Source organism: Chionomys nivalis, chromosome 4 (genome assembly GCF_950005125.1).
Source record: "Chionomys nivalis chromosome 4, mChiNiv1.1, whole genome shotgun sequence".
NCBI lineage: Eukaryota > Metazoa > Chordata > Mammalia > Rodentia > Cricetidae > Chionomys > Chionomys nivalis.
In genome coordinates, this window is record NC_080089.1 from 102,607,867 (window position 1) to 102,633,895 (window position 26,029).

General features: G+C 44.0%; 1 protein-coding gene across 1 annotated transcript in view; it reads right to left on the reverse strand.

The window, feature by feature from the left end:
• Window positions 1-26,029, reverse strand: part of LOC130873877 (collagen alpha-4(VI) chain-like) — a 104,968-nt gene that overhangs the window by 42,735 nt on the left and 36,204 nt on the right. The window contains exons 13-19 of the mRNA XM_057768902.1: window positions 25,645-25,698; window positions 21,483-21,554; window positions 19,633-19,659; window positions 18,143-18,187; window positions 14,238-14,291; window positions 10,357-10,419; window positions 9,955-10,020 (exon numbers count right to left, since the gene is read on the reverse strand). Of these exons, the coding sequence (XP_057624885.1) occupies window positions 9,955-10,020; window positions 10,357-10,419; window positions 14,238-14,291; window positions 18,143-18,187; window positions 19,633-19,659; window positions 21,483-21,554; window positions 25,645-25,698 (381 nt within the window). The remainder of the gene's footprint in view (window positions 1-9,954; window positions 10,021-10,356; window positions 10,420-14,237; window positions 14,292-18,142; window positions 18,188-19,632; window positions 19,660-21,482; window positions 21,555-25,644; window positions 25,699-26,029) is intronic.

The following is a 26,029-nucleotide window of genomic DNA, read 5'->3' on the forward strand; positions in this document are numbered from 1 at the left end:
TCCCCAACAAGTCTCCAGTATTCCAAAGTTTCTTTTTAAATGTTTTTTTAAGGAATTAAATGTATCATAATAAAAACAATGCTTACAAAGTAGTTGGTTTTCTACAGAGTTTTCATACAGCCTTAGTTTTGGTTAACGTACCTGCCTCTCCTCTCCTGTCACTCTTGCCCCCATCCTTGCTTTAACCTTTAACCTGAATATTTTTCTTTTCTACTTTAATATTTACACCATCCCCTTACCTCTTAAGTACTTGATAAACTTAAAGTCAAACAGATTTATTATTTGTGTTGATTTTAAGGAGCACCAAGAAATTATATGAAAAGTAAAAAATTATAACAATGTTGTGGGGCTGGGGAGATGGTCACATGTATAAAGTGTTGACCAGGGAAACTTGAGGACAGGAGATCAGAATGCCAGCACCCAAGTAAATGCCAGGTGGGCAAGGTATCCTCCTGTAATTATAGAATTCAGAAGCAGAGACAGGGGATCCCAGAAACCAGAAACCAGGTTAGTTAGACTAGTTGGTTGCATTTGACGAGCTCTGAGTTCTTCTGAGACCCTGCTCCAATGACAAAGGTGGAGAGCAGTCTAGAAATATCCCTGATACGTTGGGCCTCCCATATGTACGGAAACACACATCCATGTTGCGGGAGGTCCTTCCGCTCCTTCAGCCAATAGCCGCTGAGATACCAGCCCATTGGGGTGTGGTCTCTCTCCCTTTAAAAAAGTGGCCACTTTCCTCCTCGCGCTCTCTTACTTCCTGCTCCGCTTCCAGCCACTAGACTCCTTCCTGATTGCACAGAGGGCTGTTGTCTGGGACGGTTATCTGTATGTTTTTTCCCCTTTAAATAAATACCACCCTATTAATCATAATTCCAAACTGGTGTGGAATTGTTTGTGACCTACACCTTCATCTGGTGCCCAACGTGGGGCTCGAACCTACGACCCTGAGATTAAGAGTCTCATGCTCTACCGACTGAGCTAGGGGAAATGATGGAGGAAGGTCATTGGTTAAATAATAAAGAAACTGCTTGGCCCTCATAGGTTAGAACATAGGTGGGTGGAGTAAACAGAACAGAATGCTGGGAGGAAGAGGAAGTGAGCTTAGACTCCATGCCTCTGATCTCCAGGACAGACACCATGCTTCTGCTCTCCAGGGCAGATGTGATGAAGCTCCGACCCAGGATGGATGTAGGCTAGAATCATCCCGGTAAGCACACCTTGGGGTGCTACACACATTATTAGAAATGGGCTAGTCTAGGTGCGAGAGTTAGCCGAGAAGAGGCTACATATAACGGGCCAAGCAGTGTTTAAAAGAATACAGTTTGTGTGATGTTATTTCGGGGCATAAACTAGCCAGGTGACCAGGAGCTGGGGCGGCAGGAACACAGCCCGCAGCTCCTACTACACATCCATACACGCATGCACAGAACACAAAAACACTGCATAAAAACTAAAGAATACAAACTTAGAAAGAAAATCTCAGACTCATTCTTCTTCTATGGTAGTGTGGTGGTTTGAATGAAACTGATCCCTCATAGGCTCAGAGATTTAGATGCTTAGTCCCCACTTGGTGGACTGTGTAGAAGGATTAGGTGGTATGGCCTTGTTGGAGGAGGTGTAGCCTTGTTGGAAGAGGTGTGTCACTGGCAGTGGGCTTTGAGAGTTCAAAAGCCCACTCCAAGCCCAGTCTCTCTCCTCTCTCTCTCTCTCTCTCTCTCTCTCTCTCTCTCTCTCTCTGTCTGTCTCTTTCCCTCTGCCTGCTGTCTGTGGATCAGGAGGTGGCTCTCAGCTTCCGCTCCAGCACCATGCCTGTCTGCTTCCTGCTGTGATGAACATGGACTAACCCTCTGGAACTGCAAGCAAGCGCCTCGTTAAATGCTGCCCTTTATAAGCACTACCTTGGCCATGGCGTCTCTTCATAGCAATAGAACAGTGACTAAGACAAGAAACACTAGGAACCAATTACTTCTTGTAAAATTCCAAAATTTTTCTGAACGCTCAAGAAGATATAAATGTATGTTTTCATAAACTCAGGTGGGATCATACAATAAACACTGTTATAATTTTTTACTTTTCATATACTTTCTTGGAGGTCCTTAAAATCAACACAAATAATAAATCTGTTTGACTTTAAGTTTATCAAGTAAGGGAATGGTGTAAATATTAAAGTAGAAAAGAAAAATATTCAGGTTAAAGGTTAAAGCAAGGATGGGGGAAGAGTGACAGGAGAGGAGAGGCGGGTACGCTAACCAAAACTAAGGCTGTATGAAAACTCTGTAGAAAACCAACTACTTTGTAAGCAAATTTTTGTTTAAAATAAATATTTTTTTAAAAAAAGGAGTTTGGACACAGTGCTTCCCCCAGAAGACATGGGTTATGAGATGTATATCTCAGTGTCGAGTGTGGGGTACATCCTTACAAGTTATTGGTTAGAAAAGCCCTTGAGACCACCAAAACAGCATAGACTATTACTACTTCTCTTTACCGTGCACCAGACTAGACAATAAAGCCCTCTTACTAAAGACACAGCACACCTTGATTGCAGGTCATGAGAACTCAAGCTGGAAACGATCTAAAAACTTCCCCCTTCGCTATTAGCTTTCATAGTGCCAAAAGTTACCCTGCAGACCACCGGGGGAGGAAAAGTTATCAATGGTAATGCATAGCATTAACTTCTGAGTTCTGCAATACCAACTTGTCAAGAGTGTTCACTAGTGCAATACTGGGATGAAGGTTGTGGGGATAACCAAGCATTTCCTGGTTAGATTTGAAGCCTCCCTCTCAGGAGGGAATCCAAGACCTGCTCCGTAAACCTGGCCAAAAGTCTATGATTATGGACATCATAGGCCCTAGAGGCAACCTACTACTGTTGTTTTAATAAATGGAAATGTTGCCAAACTGTACTCTAAATGCTTTTGCTTGTACCCACATACCTACTGTTGATCACACCAGAGAAGCTTCTTCTGCAGTGGACAGCAGCGAACGCAGAGACTTACAACTGTCTAGGTCAACCCTCTAAGACTCAGGCAGCAGTGAAGAAAAGGGGGTGGGAAGCATATAAGAGCTAGAGACTAGAGAGGAGTGTGGGGAAATACCAGATGTCTTCTGGATATGAGGTGGTCATTGCATTCCTGACCTCACTGCCGATATTGTTACCCACACGAGATCACTCCAGCAAGGCTAGTCAGCATTCCAGCGGTAGCACTGTCCGGACCAGTGGGTTCCAAAGCAAATCCAAGGAGGAAAAGACGTGAAGGCGAGAAGGGCACATGATGGGAAGGATTTGGAGAACTGGGAGTGGACATGGCCAAGACACCTTACACACAAGTGTGAAACAGTCAAAGACAAATCATCTTCTTCAACTTTATAAAGTAGAAAACTGTGTGGTGTGCGCCTGTTCTTTTAAGGCAAATTATTTAAAAGAATAATTTTATCCCAAATAAAGAAAAATGACAAGTCCTCATTTTTGAAAAGAAAAATACTATATTAGGTGTCTAAAGACTGTCCCAGAATGGAGCTATGTGAGGAGAGTTCTGAGGGCTTGTGAGAAAACAAGAGTCCTGCGACCTCCGCTCCTTCTAAGCACAGCTTTGTTCTTAGAATGTGTTTGTGTGCCCCTCCCAGGTGGAAAGAGAGTGGGTTTACTCAGATTGCCCATCATCTCATATGGATATTCAGATAATGTTCCCGGGCAAGGCTCGTTCTGTGATCATATGCAGCTTGAACTCACGTGAGCTCTGTCATATGACCTTGATTAACGCTCAGAATATAAATTGTCCGATGCTCTAAATAAAGTTGGCTACTGCCGGGCGGTGGTGGCGCACGCCTTTAATCCCAGCACTTGGGAGGCAGAGGCAGGCGGATCTCTGTGAGTTCGAGACCAGCCTGGTCTACAAGAGCTAGTTCCAGGACAGGCTCCAAAACCACAGAGAAACCCTGTCTCAAAAAAGCAAAATAAATAAATAAATAAATAAATAAATAAATAAATAAATAAATAAAAATAAAGTTGGCTATGCATGAGAATTTAGTCTGCCTTGTCTTTAGACTCCATTCTCACGGATCCCACTACCTCTGGGGGCTGGGGAGGTGGCTCGGTGCGTAAAAAGCACCTAGGACATGAGTGTGAGGATCTGAGGACCCCAGCAACCACAGAAAAGCAGAAGCACACATCTGTAAACCCAGTGCTGGGGAGACAAAGGCAAAATGGATCCCCAGAGCTCACTGGTCAGCCAGCTTAGCAAGTCAGTGAGCTCCAGAACCACCAGAGATCCTGTCTCAAGTATAAGGCTGGCAAGATGGCTCAGCAGGAAAGGGTGTTTGCTGCCAAACCTGATAACCTGAGTTGGTTGAATCCCTAGGACCCACATGGCAGACAGAATCAACTCCCACATGTTGTACTCTGACCATCACGTGTGTACCATGGCACATGCACATGTCCTCCCTCTCCCCTCCCCCATGCACACAATGCACACATCCATAAATATATAATATGCATATGTTACACACAAAACCATTTTTAACAAGTCCCTGGGACCTGACTTCCTCTGCTCTCAGCTACTGGAAATATTGATAGTTGTCTCCTCTATGCCTTCTCCATATCCCCACAGTTTGTAGTAAATGCTTCTGTGAACTTCTTTTTGAAGTGGGCTGTATGTGGGAGAAGACACTAAATAAAGCCTCTCATAATAGATATCTGTACATAGCAAGGTTTTTTTTTTTCTCCTAAAAGATTTATCACCTCACTTTGATAGCAGACAGCACTTTGCCGCCAGCATAGTCAAATGATTACTGGGACACACGCTGGAGCCACTGGGTGAAAGGCTGCCACGGTCCTGGAGTAAGTGCATTCCTCAAACTATTCACTTATACAGCATCACCAAAACCAAGGCAAACTCCTGAACAGCATTACTAAGTCATACGTTGAAAAGGAAGAATCCGTCTGCCTCTAGATGTAGAGAAACAATCAGACAAGTGCTAATTGGGGATGTGTAGCAAAAAAAAAAAAAAAAAAAAAAAAACACTTAGGAATGCCAATGTCATCTAAGCGAACGAGCAACATGCTGACTGCTGGGATTAAAGAAAAATAAAAAGGCAAGATGCCCTGACAACCATGGGCTTAGAGAACATTCCATGAGTGACAGTTCGTGACAGCTCCAACACTGCACTTCATGCCAAGCTCGCACCAGTGAACGCATCTTACTCGGCAAGTTGGTATTGCAAAATTCGGGGGTCAGCGCTGTGCAATACCATTGATGACCTTTCTCCCCAGCAGTCTGCACAGTACCTCTGTCACTATGGAAGCTAGCCATCAGTGTGCTCCCCCAAAGGAAACGTGTTCAAATTTAATCCCCAATCTGAAGGAATCAGGGCATAGGGCCTCTGGGAGGTGAGCTGGGTCCTGAGGGTGGGATTGGTGCACCCTAGCCCTCTGCGAGGTGACAGCCAAGAAGGCAACGCGTGAAGCAGGAACTGGGCCTTCATCACGTGCCAAGTCTTCCAGAGGCTGGTGTGAAAATAAATGTTGTTTACTACAACCTGTCTGCTGCATTCCGCTATAGTAGCCCAAACTAAGACATGAGAAAAGTAGAAAAAGGTGACCATGGGTTGTGCAGAAAATAATATTGTTTATGTGTGGCACAAACAACAAAAATGGACTCAGAAGGTTGTGTGTGTGTGTGTGTATTTGTGCATACACATACATAAATATGTATGTAACAAATATAATCAAAGAAAAAGGCTATCAACTTGAGAGTTGGTGGGGCATGGGAGGATTTTGAGGAAGGGTAGTGGGGAGGGGCTGAAGGGAGGAAAAGGATGGAGGCAATGATATAATTCTATTTCAATTTTTAAAAGTTTTAAAAAGAAAATAATGTATAAATATTTCATTTCTGTAGTGTGAGTATTCTATTGTGTCAATATAGAGAGGTTTCCTTTTTCTTAAACTATGCCTGTTGAATACTATGGGTAATGTGCTGTAATGCTTTCAATTGATCTTCAAGTAGCTCCAAAAGCATACATACATACACACGCACGCACGCACACACACACTCACACGCGGATATAAAGCAAATACGGTAATGGTTGCTATTCATTCCTGCAGTTACATTTAAATAAAAAGTCATACAAGCTCTTCATGGACTATATCAATAACTCAGAATGCAAAGGGAAAGAAATGCATACATTCTGGTGATAAAGGTAGTGACTTTTTTTCACCATAAGTGTGGTCACGAGTTGAATACACTCTTGCAAGCCTGTGATTTTTTTTTTCACTTACTGCTATGTCACGGATGTTTTCCCTCAGGAGAGAAGCTGTGTGGCTGGAGATGCGGCTCAGTGGCAGAGTGCTTGCCCACTGTCACAGGCCCCAGTTTCAATTCCCAGGAGAAAGAAAAGGGGATGGGGAGAGGAAGGAGAAAAGGGGGAGTGGAAAGGAAAATATGTAGAAACTGCTGGTGTCCATGTCAGAGGAGCAGGAGGTAGCAACTGACTTCAGGGCATCAGCCCACCAGAATGTAAGGCACTGATGGGTGACTCTCAGCTAAGCAAGATCCAAGGGCTCAGCTCCAGAATGTCTCTTGCTCCTGCTGTACCTTTATATGTTTGCCACTGCCATTTTTCTCTGGTTTCTGTCATGTTGTATGGTATTGGGGGATCTCCACTACCTTTAGTGTAGTGTGACTATCTCATGGAATATCCAGTTCTACTGGGCATTTTTACCTGTGGATTATAATGAAGATGACTCTCTTAAGCTATATTGTTTAACTAAAGCAAAGGTTTTATACAATAACAGAGTTGGTTCAAATAGAATTTTGATGACGACTTTTTAACAAATGTAGTAAAGGATTATGATAGAGGTTAGTTTAGAGAGAAAATTAAAGGTAGGATAAGATGTTGCCCCCGCCCCTGATGAAGCAAAGGCTGCAGAGGGTAGAAAATAGGAACAAGAGATTGTCATGCAGCTTGGGCTTATGAGCGTCTCTTGAGGAGTCCTACAGACAATGGTTTAGGTCAATGATTAAGGAAAACAATTGAGTCCCAGGAGTTAGCTCAAGTTCTTTCTGGTTTTGGAAAATGTGTTTCACGGGTTTCAGTGTGCATCATAGCTAAAGCAAAGCTTTAAATAATTGACTCCGTGTGACTAGAAGACAAGAAATTGGATGGTTAGTTGAGATAATTGGACAGGATCCTGAAATGAGAAAAGGGAGACCAGTAACCTGTTTTCCTGGCAATTATAAAAACTGCTGCCTATGGAAACAGTCATGGCTGCAAGGCTCCTGATTTATGAAAAGTCTAAAAGATAAATGTTTAACTATATGTGGGTTCTTGGGGATAATTTGTTTTTCACCTGTAATATGTAAAATGTTTAATCATGTAAGGGAAATGGGAAATATGCTATTTTTTACTTGTACTCATTGTAATCATTCACTTAAAAAATAGAATGCAGCCACACTGTGATTTTTATACTGCTTGAAAGAGTGTGCTGGGCATATAAGTTGTAAGGGAAAAATAAAGAGGGTAGAAGGAAGATGCCAGGGAAAAGGCAGCAGGGAAACAGGGTAGAAAAACAGGAGGGACAAAGAATCGAGTAGAATGAGCAACAGAAAGAATAATTTTATAAAAGAAGTCTTTATCCCTCGGAAGTCTGTGTGTTTTCTCACCAACTCTGCATCTCATTCCCAGACCTGCAGAAGGCTGGACCCTCGGCAGAAAACCAGGCATGGCAGCTCATGCCTAGAATTCCAGGACTTAGACAGCTAGGGCAGGAAGGTAGTCAGTGAGTTTGGGGCTAACCTGGGCTACATGGTAAGGCTGCCTCAAAAACAAACAACAAAAATAAAGTGTTCTTTGTTGTGTTTCATTGCCTAACACAACTGCAGCATATGAAAGTAACACTGAGTATGTAAGTGATCTCTTACAATTAGATGCTGACTATCTCAATATTTTACTTCTTTTCAGACAGGGTCTCATGTATATAACATGGATGACCTAGAAATCAATATGGAGCCAAGGATGAACTTCGACTTCTGACCCTCCTGCCTGCACCTCCAAAGTGCTGGGTTTACAGGCATGCACCACCACACCCAGCTAGGGCACATTAGGATTCAAACCAGGGCTGTGTGTGTGCTAGGCAGGCACTCTACCAGCTGAGCCACATTCCCATTCTTGTTTTTATTATTTTAAAAATCACTGCAATAATCATAATTGAAGCTAAGTGTTGCTCTTGATCCATGATCAGCTTTGAGGAAGATACCCGGTGTCAACCCCTGACCTCTCCAGGCATGAGAATATACGAATGCACACACAGAGAGAGAGAGAGAGCGCGCGCGAGCTTTCACACTCGTGACCTGCATGAATGCTCCTTCCCCATACTAGGTATAAAATACAATTTCTCTGCTTGCTTGGAAACACGGTTTCACAGAGGAATTTTCCCATCTTAACTGTGACACTGATCCCATTGCCTCTCAGAAATACTAGCAAGGAAAGACTGCCCCCTGGAGGTCTATCTTCTAATCGCAGGCAGACTGTACTAGCAGTATGCACTGCTTTTGCAAAGAAGTGATTTTCTGTCACGAGTCTAGTCAAAGCATAACTCATTAACACCCTTCCTTGAGCCCAGCGTAGGAGGAGAAGCCACAGGAAACACAAAATCCAATCGAACATGGCACTCTCTGAAATAGTTACAATTTCTGTTCCACACACAATACAGGAATGGAGTCAAGATTAACAGGCCGACTCAGGGATGGAGGCCTTCGGGAGCTGTGGTCATGAGGCCCTCACTACAGCTGCGGAGCAGTGGTGGTCACCACCCTGAACAGTGTGTTCCGAAGCCTAGGGCCCTTCCTAACAGCTAGAGCGTTCCACGGTGATGCTGCAATCGTGACGTTTCTTCCCATGACAACCAATGACTCACAGACTGATAGTTTCTCTACCCTTCCCATCTTCCAGATGTGAATCCAGAGGGCCAGGGGAAGGGTTGAATCCTCACTGTGTGCTTAGCTCAACCCCAGAGCGTGGCCATTCACAGGGCTCTCTGATCTCAGCTCACTGAGGGAAACAACTTATTTGTTCAATATAATTGTAATGAATGGCAGGATGGAAATTTTTCCCACACAGTGACATAAAAACGATGGTCCCAAGACGAGTTTCACTCAGAACCTAGACATCACAACATGGATTCTGGCTAACCACACTCTAAGAGGGGAACAAGTGCCCTAGGCTTTGTCAAGGGATCCTAAGTTGGAATTCCAAGTAAATGAATATTCCCAAATATTAGCTATGTAGACCTTCTGACCAGAATTTAGGAAGGTGAGTTATAAGAACTGATACCCTCAATATCTTAGTCATTTTTTTTCAGGATCATGCATTTTAATGTCTGAGCCATAAAAATCTAAGGCTGTCCTATAAGACACTAGCAACCGTCAGGCTGACCTGTCTCTCTTCCCTCTGCAATGTCTTCTGTCGTGACGGGCCCAGTCTCCAGGATGAGACGGGCATCCCATCTTTACCACTGTCTACTGCCCAGTTCACACCAGTCAGCTCTGGCTAGGATGGAAAGCAAGGCAGCTGTATAAGGACATTTAAATCAACACAGCCCTCCAGGAGCAGGGAAAGTCAAGATAGAGAAGAGTCTGGACCTCTCTAAGTCTGATGCCTTCATTTTAGGAAAGAAACCGAAGGTGGAAGAGGTTTAAGATCACCTTTACAAAGCTACTAGTTTGGAGTGAGGGGGCGGGGACTTGTGTAAGGAAAAGAAACAGTTCAATAAGAACTCAAGGACAAGGAAGCACAGGGAGGTGGCAGCCAGGACGCCTGTGTCCTGGAAAATGAGAGTCCTGTGGCTTTGCTCTTTGGTGTCCGGTTGGATTCAACCAACGTGTCCAAGTGTTCTGAAAGAGCATATGGTCATTGCTACCTGTGTTAGTCCCTACATGCAAACTGAACCCATCTTACCTGACGTCCACGCCTTCCCTTTTCTCCCTTAGGGCCTTGAATAAAATTATCAATCCCAGGATCCCCCTGAGGAAACAAAAGGGGCAGAGTAACTACAAAGCAATCACAAGGCTCTGGGTTCCATTCGTAGCACTAGGTGAGAAGGGAGGAGAGAGAAGAACAAGGGGAAGAGGGGACCAAGAAGGACCCTTGCAGTGCCCAGACCTGTTTACTCAATAATCACAGACACCCGAGCCAAATAAAGCCCCACCCTCTTTCCACAGTGGGATCCTCCCTGAGACTGTGTGCCTCTCAAATCTCTAGCTTGCCACAATGCCATAAAGACAGACTGAGCTGGCGCCTCGTTAACCAACACTAGATCAGCCTTTGCCTCTGCACAGAAAACCCACAGCCATTACTTACGGGATCGCCCCTCAGTCCAGGCTCCCCACGATGTCCAGCTTGTCCGGGCAGTCCAGTCAGACCCTTAAATCACAAAGGGAAAAAATGAAAAGTGAACCACATTATAAAATCACTGGACGCTCACAAAGGTGTAAGAGGGGAACTGGGGAGTAGATCTCAAGAGCGGTTTAACATATTCACAGTCAAAACAGCAGCAAGGTTGAGAGGTAGACATTAACATTTTTCTGGAAAGCCTCCCGATGCGGGGCTCTATGGAAGTGTCTGCACACCTGACTCTCACATCTCAGGAATTAATCCTTCTGCATACACCAGGACCCAGGTCTCCCTATGGTCTCAGCCCCTGGTCTTTTTACCTCCCTGTGATGGTATTTTACTTGTGCTCTAACAAATAAAGCTTGCCTGAAGATCAGAGTATTAAGCTAAGCCACTAGTTAGTCATAAAGACCAGGCAGTGGTGGCACATATCTTTAATTCCAGCATTTAGGAGAGAGAGGCAGATGGATCTCTGTTGGGAGCAATGAGACCCCAGATCCTGAATTTCTTGTAATCCCCTGATCTGAGTGCCTACAGCTGCTCTGAGCACGAGACCTTCAGGAGTTCCTGATGGCAGGAAAGTGGTTTCTGGTGGGTTTGCCTGGGGCGTGGCTATCTCTATATAATCTGCCCTTGAACACAATAAAGGGGGCATTCTTGGGGAATTCAAGGATGACCCTTGTCGCTGTCTCTCTGTGTGTGTCTGTGTATTTTAACCTCCAGCCCCCTTGCCCAAAGCTTGGTAACTGGGTGCCAGAGCACAGAGTGCAGACACGGGGGTGCGGTGCACGGCATTTGGAGGTCTCTACCAAGATAGCGGCAGATCTCTGTGAGTTCAAGGACACCCTGGGCTACAGGAGATTGAATCAGTCTAAAAGAGAAACAGAGCTCACACAAAGGTGATCCCAGCACTTGGGATCCCATGCTCTTAATCCCAGCACTAGGGAGGTGGAGACAGGAGGGATATGGCTGGGCAGAGAGAGGAATATAAGGCGGGAGGAGACAGGAGCTCAGGATTCAGTCTGAGAACTTTGTACAGACAGGATACCCATTTCAGTCTGAGGATTTCATAGACATGAAGAACTAGTGACTGGCTGCTCTGCTTCTCTGATCTTTCAGCTTTCACCCCTTAATATCTGACTCTGGCTTTTTATTATTAAGACCAATTACATTCATGTAACACCCCCCATGCTCTGCAAAGACTCACACACAGTGGGACAGTGGTGGGGGGATCTGCAGCAAAGGGGGTTCTGCTTTACCCACCATGCCTCTGGGTAGGATTGGCAGGGAAAGATCCCATGGATGGAAGGAGGAGGCAGGATACACTTATGGATACACAGCTGGAACCCAGTGCTTAGGAGGGTTAGATGTGACCTTATAAGGCCATTTTATGGATCTAAAGAGAAATTATAATGTTCAGTACAGAGGCAGGCACAGCGTTCCTACTGTGGTCTCTCATACTTCTTCCGGGGCCCTTTCCAGCTTGCACAATGAGCTCGCAGAGTCCTTCCCCATGCCTGTAGCCTCAAGGATGGCTCCCTTACCCAGAAACAGCCAACAGCCCCGAAGGACTCAGTGGGAAGAAAAACAAAAGTCATGGCAGAGACGAGTTGAGAGGAGAGGAGGGGAAACTGCAGTCAGGATGTTATATATGAGAGAAGAATTGATTGATTGATTGATTGATTAGTTCTTACAAAGTCAGGGGGAAATGGCACAGAACTGACCTCAGCTCGCCTTTCAGGACAGCCTCCTGCTCATCCTGTCTTTCTGACTCATCCGCTGTTCCTGCATCCTCACGCCCACCCTGAAGTTTCCCAACTCTGTGCTTTTCCTTGTGTCTTTTTCCTGACTGGAATACCCTGGTTCAGTGTCTCTCTCTCCCATCCCCTCTCAGTGATATCCGAATAAAAATACCACAATTACTTTTGGTCCCCGGAATGCTAGGGTCCCCTCTGTCCTTCAGTCTCTGCTCAAGTGCCCCACAGGGCCTTAAGGTCAATGGTAGCCATCTTGACCTCTTAGTTATTCAACCTTTGTACTTCATCACATCTTCACCTCATGGAGGAAGTCTTCCTGAATGCACCAGGAAGTCCCACCCATTCTAAGTTATGTCTGGATTCTAACAGATGCTCAGTTGATATGATGACTGAAGGAGAAAGACCCTATTTGTTTTCCTCAGCTGTGCCCCAGTAATTTTTATTTGCACCATTCTACACTCTTTACCGTGGTGTATCTTGTACTATAGCCCTTTGCAAACTTTATTTCCTACATGTGGTAATAGCCCTGTGTTGGCCATAGCCACAACTTATTTATGAACCATTTTGTTATTTAGATAACAAAATGCCCCATTGGTAGGAGGTACCTGGCAGATCTTTATTATATTCATCTCAATTTAACTGAAACTTAGGAAGCAGAGTACCCTCTATAGGTTTCAAACCCTGACCCACAAATGTCTAGTATTTACTTGGACATTCTAATTGGGAAGTAAACCTTCCTAAAGAAAGGCTCCCTTCTCTTTCATGTCTCAGGAAGCTGGTCCACACCACTGATTATGCACCCCAGAAATAAAAGCACCACTTTAATCCCCAAGTAGTACAGTGACAAGTAAATTTAGGCTCCTCTGCAAACCTAGTGATTACTTGACACCAACTCCAAGTCTTTGTTGAGATGGCTTCTCCAGCTAAGTTTGAGTCTGTGTTCAATTAGTAATGTCTACCATGGGCACAAAATGGAGGAGGTGAAGTACATGCAGCAGATATCTCCCTTCTCCTATACAGAACTAAAAGTAGGACAGGAGACAGTAAGTAATGCCTATCAAAGACATAGAGAAAAGAGGGATCCCTACAAACTGGCATAGTGGAGTGTTGTGTAGCAACTACCCTTAGCTCAAACATTTTATCCTGGAGGAAGCTACCTTAGATTCAGGACACAAGCAACTCAGAAGTCTCAGGAAGTTCCTGAAACATCTAAGACTCATAAGACTTCCCCAAGGTTATGGAGGCAGTAAAAAACATGGGGAGAGGAAATGCTCTAACCAGCCAACTGCCCAAGGAGACTCTGCAACTTGACCTGTCCAGCTGTCTGCCAGTCATGCATAGGATTCAGGGTTCCAGGTTCGGTGAGTCATCACCCAAGCTCTGGTGGCCTTTTTAGTGATAGCTTCTTTTGTGTCATGCATACCTCCTAAATAACCCTTCACTCAGACACTTGCAAGTAACCCCAAGGAACTCATCGTTTTAACCAAGCTGGACTTGGGAGAATAGTTACTTTGGTTGATCCTTGGTTTCCATCTGGGGTAAGGAAGCATTGGCTCACATCTCCCCAGTAAAGTCTTACATAACATGAAGGAAACTATCATGGAAAGAAATGAAAGGGAACTAGAGAGTTAAAGACAAGTTAATATTCAAATGACCCACTGAAGATGTAGTCATGGAAAAGGCATTGGGGGGGCATGGCACCCAACATGGGCAAAGTCACAGGGGCAGGCAAGCATGAGGAATGTTCTGGAGGCAGAGGGGGGTACAGTTTGGCTGGAGGGATGCATCTGAACTGAGACCAAAGGGTCCTTGGTGGGAGACCACATCATCAGTGCCAGGGTCCCATGAGAAGCTTATGAGTCGCAGGGTGACAAGCTCATGGTACAAAGCACAAGGTCCTAGATTCACGCAACTTGCTTCATCGCCGTCCTTCAGGTCCCGAGGAAAGCTTCCAAAGGGTCATTTAACATGAGCTTCCTTTCACATAGGTGTCAAGTAAAACCACCAGACACTTCCTTCCCACAGCCTAAACTGCTGGTGTCGGTGTGCACAGTAGCCATACAACAGAGTAAAGACATGCTCATACTTTACCCGACTGCCTCTGCTCCCTTTTTCTCCAGACGGCCCTGCAGCTCCACGATCACCCTAAGAAAAATAAATATGCAAGTAATATTTATTCTCTGATCACTCTGGAAGCTTTCTTGAGGTAGTTTTACACTCCAGCCAGGAGTGGGAGGGGAGGTGCTTTAGTGCTTTTGACAAGAGGACAGATCAGGGGCTCTGAGTGACCCTCACACCAAAACAACTTCAAATACCAGATAAATTAAAACAACTCTTAGGTCATTAATAAGTTGAGAAATAAGAGAACATTCTTAGGGCTCTCGATGAAGAAAAATCAGGATACAGATGGAATTTTAGGAGATTCATATAGAACTTCTTGAGCTGAAAAAATGATGTGTTAAATAGCAAGAGAAACAGAAATGAATGAAGTAAAAAAAATAACCAGTAAGAAACCAAAGCGTGTGCGGTGGCTCTCACTGCTAATCTCAGCACCGGGGAAGCAGGCTGATCTCTGTGGATTCAAGGCCAACCTGGTCTATCTATATAACAAGTTACAGGCCAGTCAGGCCTACGCAGTGAGACTTTTGTTTGGGGGGGAGAAGGAGGAAAAGGAAGGGGAAGAAAGAGGAGAAAGAGGAGGAGAAATTATATGGAATGGAGCTCAAAAAGAAAATGTGGAGAGAGTTGAGGACAAAATGGGAATTTCTCATACATTTCTAGTTAGATATCCATAAAGTCATAATAGAGAAGTGGTTCTCAACCTTCCTAATACTGTGACCCTTTAATGCAGTTCTGCATGTTGTGGTGACCCCCCCAACCATAAAATAATTTTTGTTGCTACTTCATAACTGTAATTTTGCTACTGTTATGAATTGTAATGTAACTATGTGTGTTTTCTGTGGTCTTAGGTGGACCCTGTGAAAGAGTCAGTCAACCCCCAAAGGGGTTGTGACCCACAGGTTGAGAACCACTGTAACAGGGGAAACAGCTGCTGTATGTTGTCTTTAATGTCTCCCCAAGGTCTACATGTTCAGTCCTGAGCCCAGTGTGCTGGGAGACGCTGTGGAACTTCAGGAGTAGGGCCTCAGGGGAGGTCCCCTTGTCCTTTCTTCTTTTTCTCCTTCTTCCAGTCACAAAGTGAGCAGAATTCTCCATGACACGCTCCCCATCACGGTCTTTTGTGACCTCCACATCAGAAACTTAAGAGTGGGTCTACCCAATATGGAAATAAGCCATTTCTCTTTATATGTAAATTATTTGGGGTATTTCGTTATGTGATGGGAAGCTGACCGCAATACAAAAGCTAAAACTTCCAATAGGGTGACTTTCTATGGATTTTCTAAGATCCACAGAAGGCATAAATAGATCCAAAAGCTTAACAAGTTCCAAGGACAATAAATAGAAAGAAACGTACAGCTGGATACATCATATCGAAACTGCCAAAACTAACAGCAATGGGAATTTTTTTATGCAGCCTGTTATATACTTTTGAAATGTTGCTTGCCAAGAAATAATTATTTTGACAGATAGCTTCTAAACAGTAATAATGAAAGATCCAAGGCAAAAGAAGCCAGAGACTAAGTAATGACATTCTCAAAGTTCTGAGAAGGGATAACTCTCAGAACAAATTTGTTTACTCAGTGAGATATCCTTTGTGGAAAAAAAAAGAAAAAGAAAACCTAAAACAAAGAGATATCAGAGAAACAAAAGCCAAGGGAATTTACAATGACCATGACCCCCATTAAAGGAAACTCTGCAAGTATCTTAGGCAAAAGAAATGAGATCATTTCGTGTTTTCTTTTTTTGAAGATATCAATTATTTGAAGGAAGATTACCTGTGATGCTGATAAATATGGGAGGAAAGCTAAGAGAATGTCAGCTTTTTAAAACAGTATTGACAATACAGCCTGGGGCTAGAAAGATGCTTGGTGGTGAAGAGAACTTGCTGCTCTGCCTCAGGACCTGCATTCAGTTCCCAGGACCCCCAGGGTAGCTCACAACAGCCTGTAACTCCAGCTATCAGGGATGCAATACCCTCTTCTGGCCTCCGCAGACACCTTCACACAGGGGCGTATACTCACGCATGCATACAAGTATAAATCTTTAGCAAAAAAGAAAAATGTCTAATTGCTGAAATTAACAAAACAGAAGATGGAAATGAAATTCAGGACAATGCTAGGCAGTCTGGGAGGGGACTGACTGACGTTAAGGGCCCTCGGATGGAGAGATGAGGACGCTGTCAAATGTGCGCTTTAAAATGACTAGTCAGGAAGGCTGTCCTTGCTTTAAGAGTACATACACCGGGCTAATAGGAGAGCAGAAGGGGGAACTATTTGTGATGGAGAAGAGGAAGCAAGAGAAAGAAGGGGGAAGGAAGGGAAGGGAGAAGGAGATGAATAAGAACAAAGGATCCTGGCCCTGACATATGGAGACGCCATAATTTTTACATACTAACTTAAATTCTTTTAACATATATTGTGAGATCTATGAAATAAAAGATTACATTTCGCTCTGAGGCTCTGGGACCATTGTGAGAGAGGAGGCGGATAGAATGTGAGAGGCAAGAGACAGTGAGGAGTGCATGGAAGGCTGTCTTCTGGACACAGCATGGCTGCTGCCACGTCAACTGACAGTAGCAGCGGCTGTGTGCACAAGGCTGGGACCATCAGCATTCCATCATGGAACGGAGAGACCACATCCTGCCTCGAGAAGCTGTTTGGTTAATGGTAGCTGAGAGATGGGAGTCTAGTCCTTAGTGTTATGGCCATTGGTTAGCCACCCTGCTTGAATAAATACACACACACACACACACACACACATGTTTAGTTAAGCCAGCTTTAACTAAAAGCAGTGAATCAGAAACAAAATGACATGAAAATAGGAAGGGGACTTGGAAAGATGTGGGGTTCAGTAGAATGGGGGTGATAAGATAATAGGGATAGATGATCAAAGTACATATCGTATGTGTGTGTGTGATAAAATTATTAAAAAAATTTTAAGGGTCAAAAGTTGTTTTTCAGTCCAATCTTGTAGTATGGAGCTGCGGGCCTCTTCCCACAGCCCGGCTCATGGTTGCCTGGCTAGCTTATGCCCCAAAATAACGACACACAAACTGTATTCTTTTAAACACTGCTTGGCCCATTTCTGTTCATGTATGTAGCACCCCAAGGAGCGCTTACCGGGAAGATTCTAGCCTACGTCCATCCTGGGTCAGAGCTTCACCGCATCTGCCGGGGAGAGGGGAGCATGGCGTCTGCTCCAGAGAGCAGAGCTGTCGAGTCTGAGCTCACTTCCTCTTCCTCCCAGCATTCTATTCTGTTTACTCCACCTATCTAAATTCTGCCCTATCAGATGGGCCAAGGCAGTTTCTTTATTAGCCAATGACCTTCCTCCATCACAATCTGACAATAAAGTTTTCAAAATTAAAAAAAAATCACTCTTGCAAAGTTGTATATAATTAATTTAAAATGGACATGAGATGTTTCCTTGGAAGTAAGAGGGGAAGTTTAATGACATGAATGTGGTCTCTGAGAAGACATGTTTAATCCCAGTGCTGAGGAGGCAAAGCAGGTGGATCTCTGAGTTCATGGCCAGCTTAGTCTACATAGCAAGTTCCAGACCATCCAGAACTACTGAGACCCTGTCTCAGTAAATAAATAAATAGGGACACAACAAGATAGCTTAGCAGGTAAAGGCTTTTGTTGCCAAGCCTGTCTATTAGAATTCAATCCCCAGGACCCACAAGGTCAAAATAGAAAACCAGCTTCTACAATCTGACCTCTGGTCTCCATGTGTGTGCAGTGGTAAGCACACAGGCATGTGTGTGTGCACACACATACACAATTAATTAGGTACATGATAGATAGACAGACAGATGGACAGACAGATAGAGCCAGAGTAATGGGCAGAAAATATAAAGCAAGAGAGTTCCATACCTGTTCTCCATCTAAGCCCCGGGCACCTTCCTCACCAGGACTGCCCTGTGGGAATGAAGGGCAGAAGTCAGACAAGAGACCACGGGATAGATTGTTTCTTCTGTGTTAATTTCTTTTTCAGCTGACAAGAGCACAGAGATTCTAAAACAGTGTTAACACCACACCCAATTATTAAAAAGTAACAATTTGGTCTTCCCCAAAACAGTCCTTATTGCTTTCCCAGATGGTTCCATGCTGAAGTGGGAGGAGAAAGACTAGGAAGGGAAAAAGAGGAAGAGGAAGATGTATTAAAAAAATGGCAAGGGGGGACACACAAGTGTGGTAAGAAACGGTAAGACTCTTGCAGCTCAGCACTGAAAGTGAGCAAGCCCTTTGTCAATGTCACATTCTAAAAATGACGTTTGTAGCTGGTGTGGCCCACACCTGTAATCCCGGCACTCAAGAGTCTGGAGGAGAAGGATCAAGAGTTCAGCCAGCCTAGGCTATAGGTAAGACCCTGTCTAAAAACATAACACACAGAGAGGAAAGAGAGAGGGAGAGAGGGAGAGACAGATAGATAGACACAGAGAGACAGAAAATGACAGAGAGATAGCATCTTTTGAAGAAAAACTGTCAGAATTTCAACCAAATGAAACCCCTGCCACACTTGTGAAAGAATGGGTTTATACCTATTGTCTACCCAATAAAATCAAGTTTAAAAAGAGTTCGTTTTTTAACCCGAGTAAAATTGAATTAGCATATGACAATAAACACATCTAGCAAGCTCTTGAATTGGAATTGATGTGACACCTTTGCCCCAGGTCACAGGATGTAAGGGAAGGTTCTAGAATGCATAAGATCAGCCTGAGCCCTGGTCTGTCTTATCATTTTGTAAACTCTCCTCCATGGTAACGAGGGGAACACAAAGGGTGTGCCATGTATGTTTCTGGAGCAAATAAGTCAACAAATAGATACTTTTTTTTTCGAGACAGGGTTTCTCTGTAGCTTTGGTGCCTATCCCGGAACTAGCTCTTGTAGACCAGGCTGGCCTCGAACTCCCAGAGATCTGCCTGCCTCTGCCTCCCGAGTGCTGGGATTAAAGGCGTGCACCACCACTGCCCGGCTAACAAATAGATACTTTGATTCTGAATCTGGATACAAAGTTACTCATTTATTGTGACCACCAAGGTTATCAACCTCTCCCCCATATGTACACTGTGACCCCATTCTCCCTACCACAACTTGGACCAGAACCAATTCTTTTTAGATCATCATGTGATAGATAATGGTAGTTCAATTATTACAGAGTTGGAAATAGCAATATATGTTACAGCCTTTGTGCTTAAATAACTGTCTTAAAGTCAGCCCATCAGCCAGGCAGTCAGCTGGGAATGTCTACCTCCTTGTCTAAGAATTTGGCATTTTACTGAAGCCGTAGAACAGGGCATGAACTCGGTACTGTTTCCCAGGGAAGCTGCCAGCCAGAGAAAGAAAAGGGAAGGTGGTCCTACCTTCTCTCCTGAAAATCCTCTTGCTCCCTGAAGTCAGGAAGAAATAAAAATAATTAAGCTATGTACACAGATCCAAGAAGTGAAGTTACCATGCCAAAAACATACTTACATGCCTGTGTTTACTATGACAATGTTCACAATAGCCCAGGTAGGAAGGCAGCCTAGGACCCATCAATGGAGGAAAGGATTTTTTTATGTGACACAGATACACAATGGGATGTTATTCAACCATTAAGAAAGAAAGAAAGAAAGAAAGAAAGAAAGAAAGAAAGAAAGAAAGAAAGAAAGAAAGATTCTGCCATCTGGAACTGGAAGGCATTGTGTTAAATGAAATAAGCTAGGCACAAAAAAGACTAGTAATACATTTATAGTTTTTAAAAGTAAAAATAGGAAGTCAACCCAAATGTAGACTACTGATCACTAAAGGATGCAGAGGCAATGGGGTGTAGCAGGCTTTCTTTTGGGCCACCAACCAGTTCCCAAATCATGACACAGAGACTAATTAGTTATGAATGCTCAGCCTTAGTTAGGCACATTTCTTGTCAACTCTTATAACTTAACCTATTTCTCTTTATCTGCATTTTGCTTCGGGGCTTTTTACTTTTTCTTTCTGTATATCTAATTTTCACTGCATCTCCTGTCTGGTTGACTGATGGCTGCCTTGTTTCTGGCCCCAGGCATGTCCCTCTCTTTCTCCCTCATTCTCTGATCTCTTCTTCTCCAGCCAAGATTTCTCCTTACTTATTCTCTCTGCCTGCTGGTCCCACATAACCCTCTCTCTGCCTAGCTATTGGCTGTTCAGCTTTTAATTAGACCAATCAGTTGCCTTAGGCAGGCAAGGTGAACCAAATGAAACATATCTTTACCTAATTAAACAAATGTAGCACATTTTTACAGCGTTAACAAAGGCAGCAGAAACAAATGTAACACATTTCCCTAGTTAAAGTAATATTCCACAACAATGGGACAGAACAGAAGAGGGAGAAGCTTGGATTCAGCTGGTGCAGTCTATGTGCAGCTACTGAAATAAGCCACTGAATTCATTCATAGATACAATTCTTACATATTAATTAAAACTAAGATAGAAAGGACTGAAGGCTGGGGATATAGCTCAGTGGGGGACACAATCAGTATGTGTTCTCTTTAGGACTTTTATGTTGTAGATATTTTTTCTGAACTTATTGAAGGAGACCCTCCAATCATGGAAGCTTCAGAGCCACCTAAAGCAGCCATTTCAAAGGGGGCGTTCTGCTCATCTCCCCTTAGCTGTTTAAATCCTTTAAATCCAGATTCCAAGCCTACCTTCCTACTATCAGCACGATCAACTCTTGTCTTGAGGGTCTCTCTTCCTTTTCTTTCTCTTTCTTTCTTTCTTTCTTTCTTTCTTTCTTTCTTTCTTTCTTTCTTTCTTTCATTTTCTGGAACCAGAGCCTGCTCTTCTCAAATGCAGGACAGGCTAAAGTACTAGGGAATTAAAGCTTCTTGGGACCAGCCCCATACCCCTTCCTGGTGATTTGGAGTAGAATCTCCAGGTCTCTTGTGTCTGAGTGGATATGGCTCAGGCTCATTTTTGCCACTGACCACCAGAGCTCCTGGTCATGGGCCTGCTCCACCCACGGCATGGAATCTAACTGATACTGTCTTTTTAGGTCACTTTCCCTTTCATCATCACATCACTCCTGGGGTCTCCTGGGATCACCTCCCTGCAAAGGCTACAGGTTTTCCTTCAGGCAATCTTCATTCTTAGGAGTTGAGATTCTATAGTTGTGGTGAGGAATTAAGATCTTTCTCCAACGCAAGGGACAAAATCATGAAAGGCAAAGAACCTCAAAGTTCAAGGACACACTCACCTTAAGACCTCTCACACCTGGACACCCTTCCTCACCTCGAAGTCCAGGAAGACCCCGGGGGCCTCTTTGTCCCTATGAAGAAAAACGTAGGAAGATACTAATTAGCTATCTCCAAGCCTACAAAGCAATTCTAACCAGCAGGGATGCCCGGCACAGGGCTGGAACACAGAGGTCCCTAGAGTTTCACATCTTCAAACACACGACCAGACAGCACCTACAAGGTCATCAGATTATAAACTCATCTGGCCAAGATGAGCTCCCAAAGGAGAAAAAACTGCAAACCTCAGATGTGTCTAGCATCTCCTTCAGATAGCTCAAACTGTGGTCTCAGAGGGAAATAAACTATTGTTTAACATTTTCTTATCAGTGACTCCCTTCTTGTCCCTAAGGTTACTGCCTCGCCTCAGCAATTTTTCCTGTTGAGATCGCCCAATTTTTCCCTTACTGTCCTTATAGTATTTGGGAGATCAACTTTGCATTTCTCTTACTTAGGTTTTGGGTTTGTTTGTTTGAGACAGGGTCTTGCTATTTAGCCCAGGCTAGCTCTGAACTTGTGATCCTGCTGCCTCTACCCAAGGACTGGGATTATAAGTACATACCACCAAGACTGGTAGATGTTTTCTAATTTTTTGCAGTTTATTATTATTGACACATATGTTTGTATACATGCGTGTGTATATAAGCATGCGTGTGTACGGGTGCAAGGGCGTGTGTACATAAGTATGCATGTATATGGGTGCAAGGTACTACAATGAATGTGTGTAAGTCTGGGTGCACCTTGCAGGAGTTGGTTCTCTCTTTCCACTGTGGATTCCATGGGTCAAACACAGGCTGCCAGGCTTGCTTGGCAAGCACTCACACCAGCTGAGACATCTCACCAGCCAAGGTATTTTAAAATATATTAGAATCTCCTGCTATATTTTTAGTTTTGTGTCGATCCATCATTCCAGCAGAGATGCCAGGCACAAAAGAGAAGATACCACCACAGCAATGGGTCCTCCAATCCAGTCTCTAGAGCCCCAGAAGTTCTCATCAGCCCAGCTGGGACCCCAAACATAGAGGAACACCTGGCCTTTGAGCCCTTTTTTATTTCCTCACCCACAACATCAATGAACATAACAATTTTTATTTTAATCTTGTGCATGTGCACATGTGTGTTCACGTGTGCGTGTGTTCATGTGTGAGTGGAGCACATCTGGCCCATGGCCGGGTGTGGAAGCCAGGAGGACAGATTCGCCTTCCTCCTTGTTCGACACACAGTTTCCTGCTCTTAGCTGCATCTGAGTCCTGGGAGACCAGGTTCACACACAACTATATATGCACACAGAGTTGTGGGATCCAGACTCAGGTCCTCAAGACTGCACAGCAAGGGCTTTATCCGCTGAGCCATTCTCCCAGTCTCAGGATGTTATCTTACACCCTTGGGTTGGAGGGTGGGCTCGGGAGAGGCGTGATGAGTTACTAACAGAAGACATCGGGGAGAATAAATTGTTCCCGAGACACGTTCTGCTTGAGTCTACAAATGCGTGCTCACACCTCTGACAGCATCCCACCTACAGAGATATCTCTGGTGCTGAGCAGGAAAACCTACCCATTTTTAGGGGAAAAAAAAACAATATTAAGAGCTGTTCAGAGGACAGCATGCAGTGAAGTCATCTTCTCTTGTAAGAAATTGCATTAAAGATAAAAGAAGGCTGGAGAGATGACTCAGTGGGCAAGGGAACTTGTGCCAATGTGATGAGCTGAGTCCCTAGCACCCACATTAAAAAGCCGGAGCTGTGGTATGATCCTAGTACTCATGTAGGAAGATGGGAGGCATAGAATTGTCTGGAAGCTTCCAAGCCAGTTGGCCTAAGTATAAACAAGAGAGATTCTGCCTCAAGAGGGAAGAAGAGATCCCACTCCAAAAAGCGACCTCCACGTGACACACACACATGCTCACTCATCGACCCACCCCACAGGTACAAAAAATAGCACAGGACATTTTAAATATCATCGAAAAATAGAAGGAATATTTTTGCTATTTCTAAATGAAAGAGCAAGAACTCGTATTCAATAAGGCTGTGCTTACTGAAAAAAGGGAGGGAGGGTTGAGCAAGTCTCCCAAAACTGCAAAGTAGGTTGGTTTACACATGTCTTGGCAGCTATATTCTTTCTTTAATTTATGCTTAGCTTCTACATTCGGACAGTGTAGGTGTTCAGAATAGCAGCAGCTAGAGGGAAGGATGGATGGCTCAGTGGTTAAGAGCACTGACTGCTCTTCCAGAGGACCCAGGTTCAGCTCTCAACACCCACATGGTAGCTCACAACTGCCTATAACTCCAGTTCCAGAGGATCTGACATCCTTTTCTGACTTCTTTGGGTACCAGCCACATATGTAGTATGTAGACACATCTTCTGGCAAATAAAATAATTTTTTTAAAAAAACAGTTGGAGCAAAGAAAATATCTATGTTTGTATGTACAGTAATTCCCAAAGGTGTTTTGGTTTTTTGTTTGTTTGTTTTTGTTTTTTTCCCAGTTACACTGAAGGAAACAGGCCAAAGCACCTTGGCCTGAGTACTGCCATTTTGACTTCAGACTCCATTTTACCTGCCGGGTGAAATAGAGTTCAGGTTCCCAAGCCCTAGGGGAGCAGCGGGAACCTTCCAATAGCTGACCACCCTCCTCCCTAAACCATAGAAGCAGCTGTTATGTATCTTTAGCTCTCTAGAAACATTGTGGCTGCTCCTGACCCCAGAAGGAACAACGAATCTGATTGGTTGGACTGAAAGGCTTGTGTTGTATGGAACACACAAGGAAAAGTCCCTAAAATTTGATTCCTGGTTGGTGAAAATTGTAACTCTAACTTGGCAGCAAATGTGTTGCGGTTTTTGTGCTAATAACCCCTGCTTCTATTTCTGCTCGGGAGAAACGAGGCTCTAGAGCCCTTGTCCTGCAGCCCTGATCATCACTGACTGCTTATGTGGTGAGTTAGTAAAGTCTTTGGAAGCTGTAAGTACTGTCTCTCTCCTTCCCCGTGGGACACAACGGGCTAGGTGGAACAGCATTCCAGTGTTATTTTCTGTTTTCAACTCGCATTCTTTCCCAAGTACGAGGCAGAGGGAAGAGTCACATAGATAGCGGCACCAGAGCAGGCTAGACAAAGAATCAGGCATGCAAATTCGGCTGCTTCCTAAAAGCTAAATATGGAAAACATTGTTCTTTTTATGCTGGTGCTTTCTGTTCTGTCAAATATATTCATTTTTCATAAAGTAATATCATGCACGTTAATGCATAGTGGATTGTTGTCATTATGAAATAAGTAAATAAAATTCTCTTAGCTTTAACTTAGAGTAGACATCACAAAACGGTGGTCGTTTTCTGTCTCTGAAGGAGCTTTACAGTTTGATCACAAGACTATCCTGACACACCCGAGGCCTCTTGACTTACAAGCTCCACTAGGGCTTGGAAACCTGAACTCTATTTCACCCTGCAGGTAAACTGTACACAGTAAGGACTAAGGTTGCAGGGATGCAATGTTTTCCTTCAGAAAACATAAAGTTTAGATCAGGGCTTTGGTAGAAGGAACTTGTCTTACCCAAAAGCAACTTTTGTGTAACAGTCAATAAAAATGCTTCAGCATGGCAGTTCGAGACACGGTACCTTGAAACCGTTCTTCCATGCTGCAGAGAGCCTAAACTCCATCTCAGGGTGACCTCCTTTCTTCAACTGACCCACTCAATACAAAACACCTACAGTCTGAAACCGGGAAAGCTTGAGAGCCAGTGGTGTACATGCAAAAGGCTCGGGGGACAAAGAATTGTTTAAAAATCACCTGAAAACCACGGTCTCAACCGCGCTCTGTGCTCCTACCTCATGCTCCCTCTGTAACAAACATTTGTCTCGCTGATAAACAAACGGAAGTGCTGCTCCTGCAGCACGTCCTGGGGTGGCATGAAGTATCCAGGGTTTATACAACCTTCAGGGATTCGCCATGACCCCAGAGCCTTCACTGCCACCCAAGAAAGCTGGGTCCTTATAAGAACAGACTTGGACTAAGTTCACCTTGCTACCTCAATCATTATCGTGGGTGACCCGATAATCATAACAAATCACCTCAGTTTAGCTGGTGGGGAGGAGAGAGGAAGGGAAGAAGAGAAAGGAAAACATTCAGTACTCACATAGTCACCCTCTTCTCCAGGATGGCCAGGAAGCCCGTCCAAACCCCTCTCACCCTGAGAAGACAGGAAACTCAAATAAGTAACTTGGACTCTGGATTCTTTGTCATTTCTCAAAAAAATTTAATCACTACTATCAGATTGTCTTGTCTCACTAGGTTCATATGTTATCAATCAATCCATTCGCTGCTTGCTGGAGGAGCTGCATGAAAGTAGAGATTTTTGGCCTACGTTAAAGGGGGCATATGGACAATTGTTTGGCTCATCAGGTTATTGCTATGATTCCAAAATATTTTTAAGCCATTCTATTATGAAAACTCAAACCAAGACCAGTTTCTAGTTTATAGTGTTATTCCTACATAGGTCTTTGACCCTGTTTAACACAATC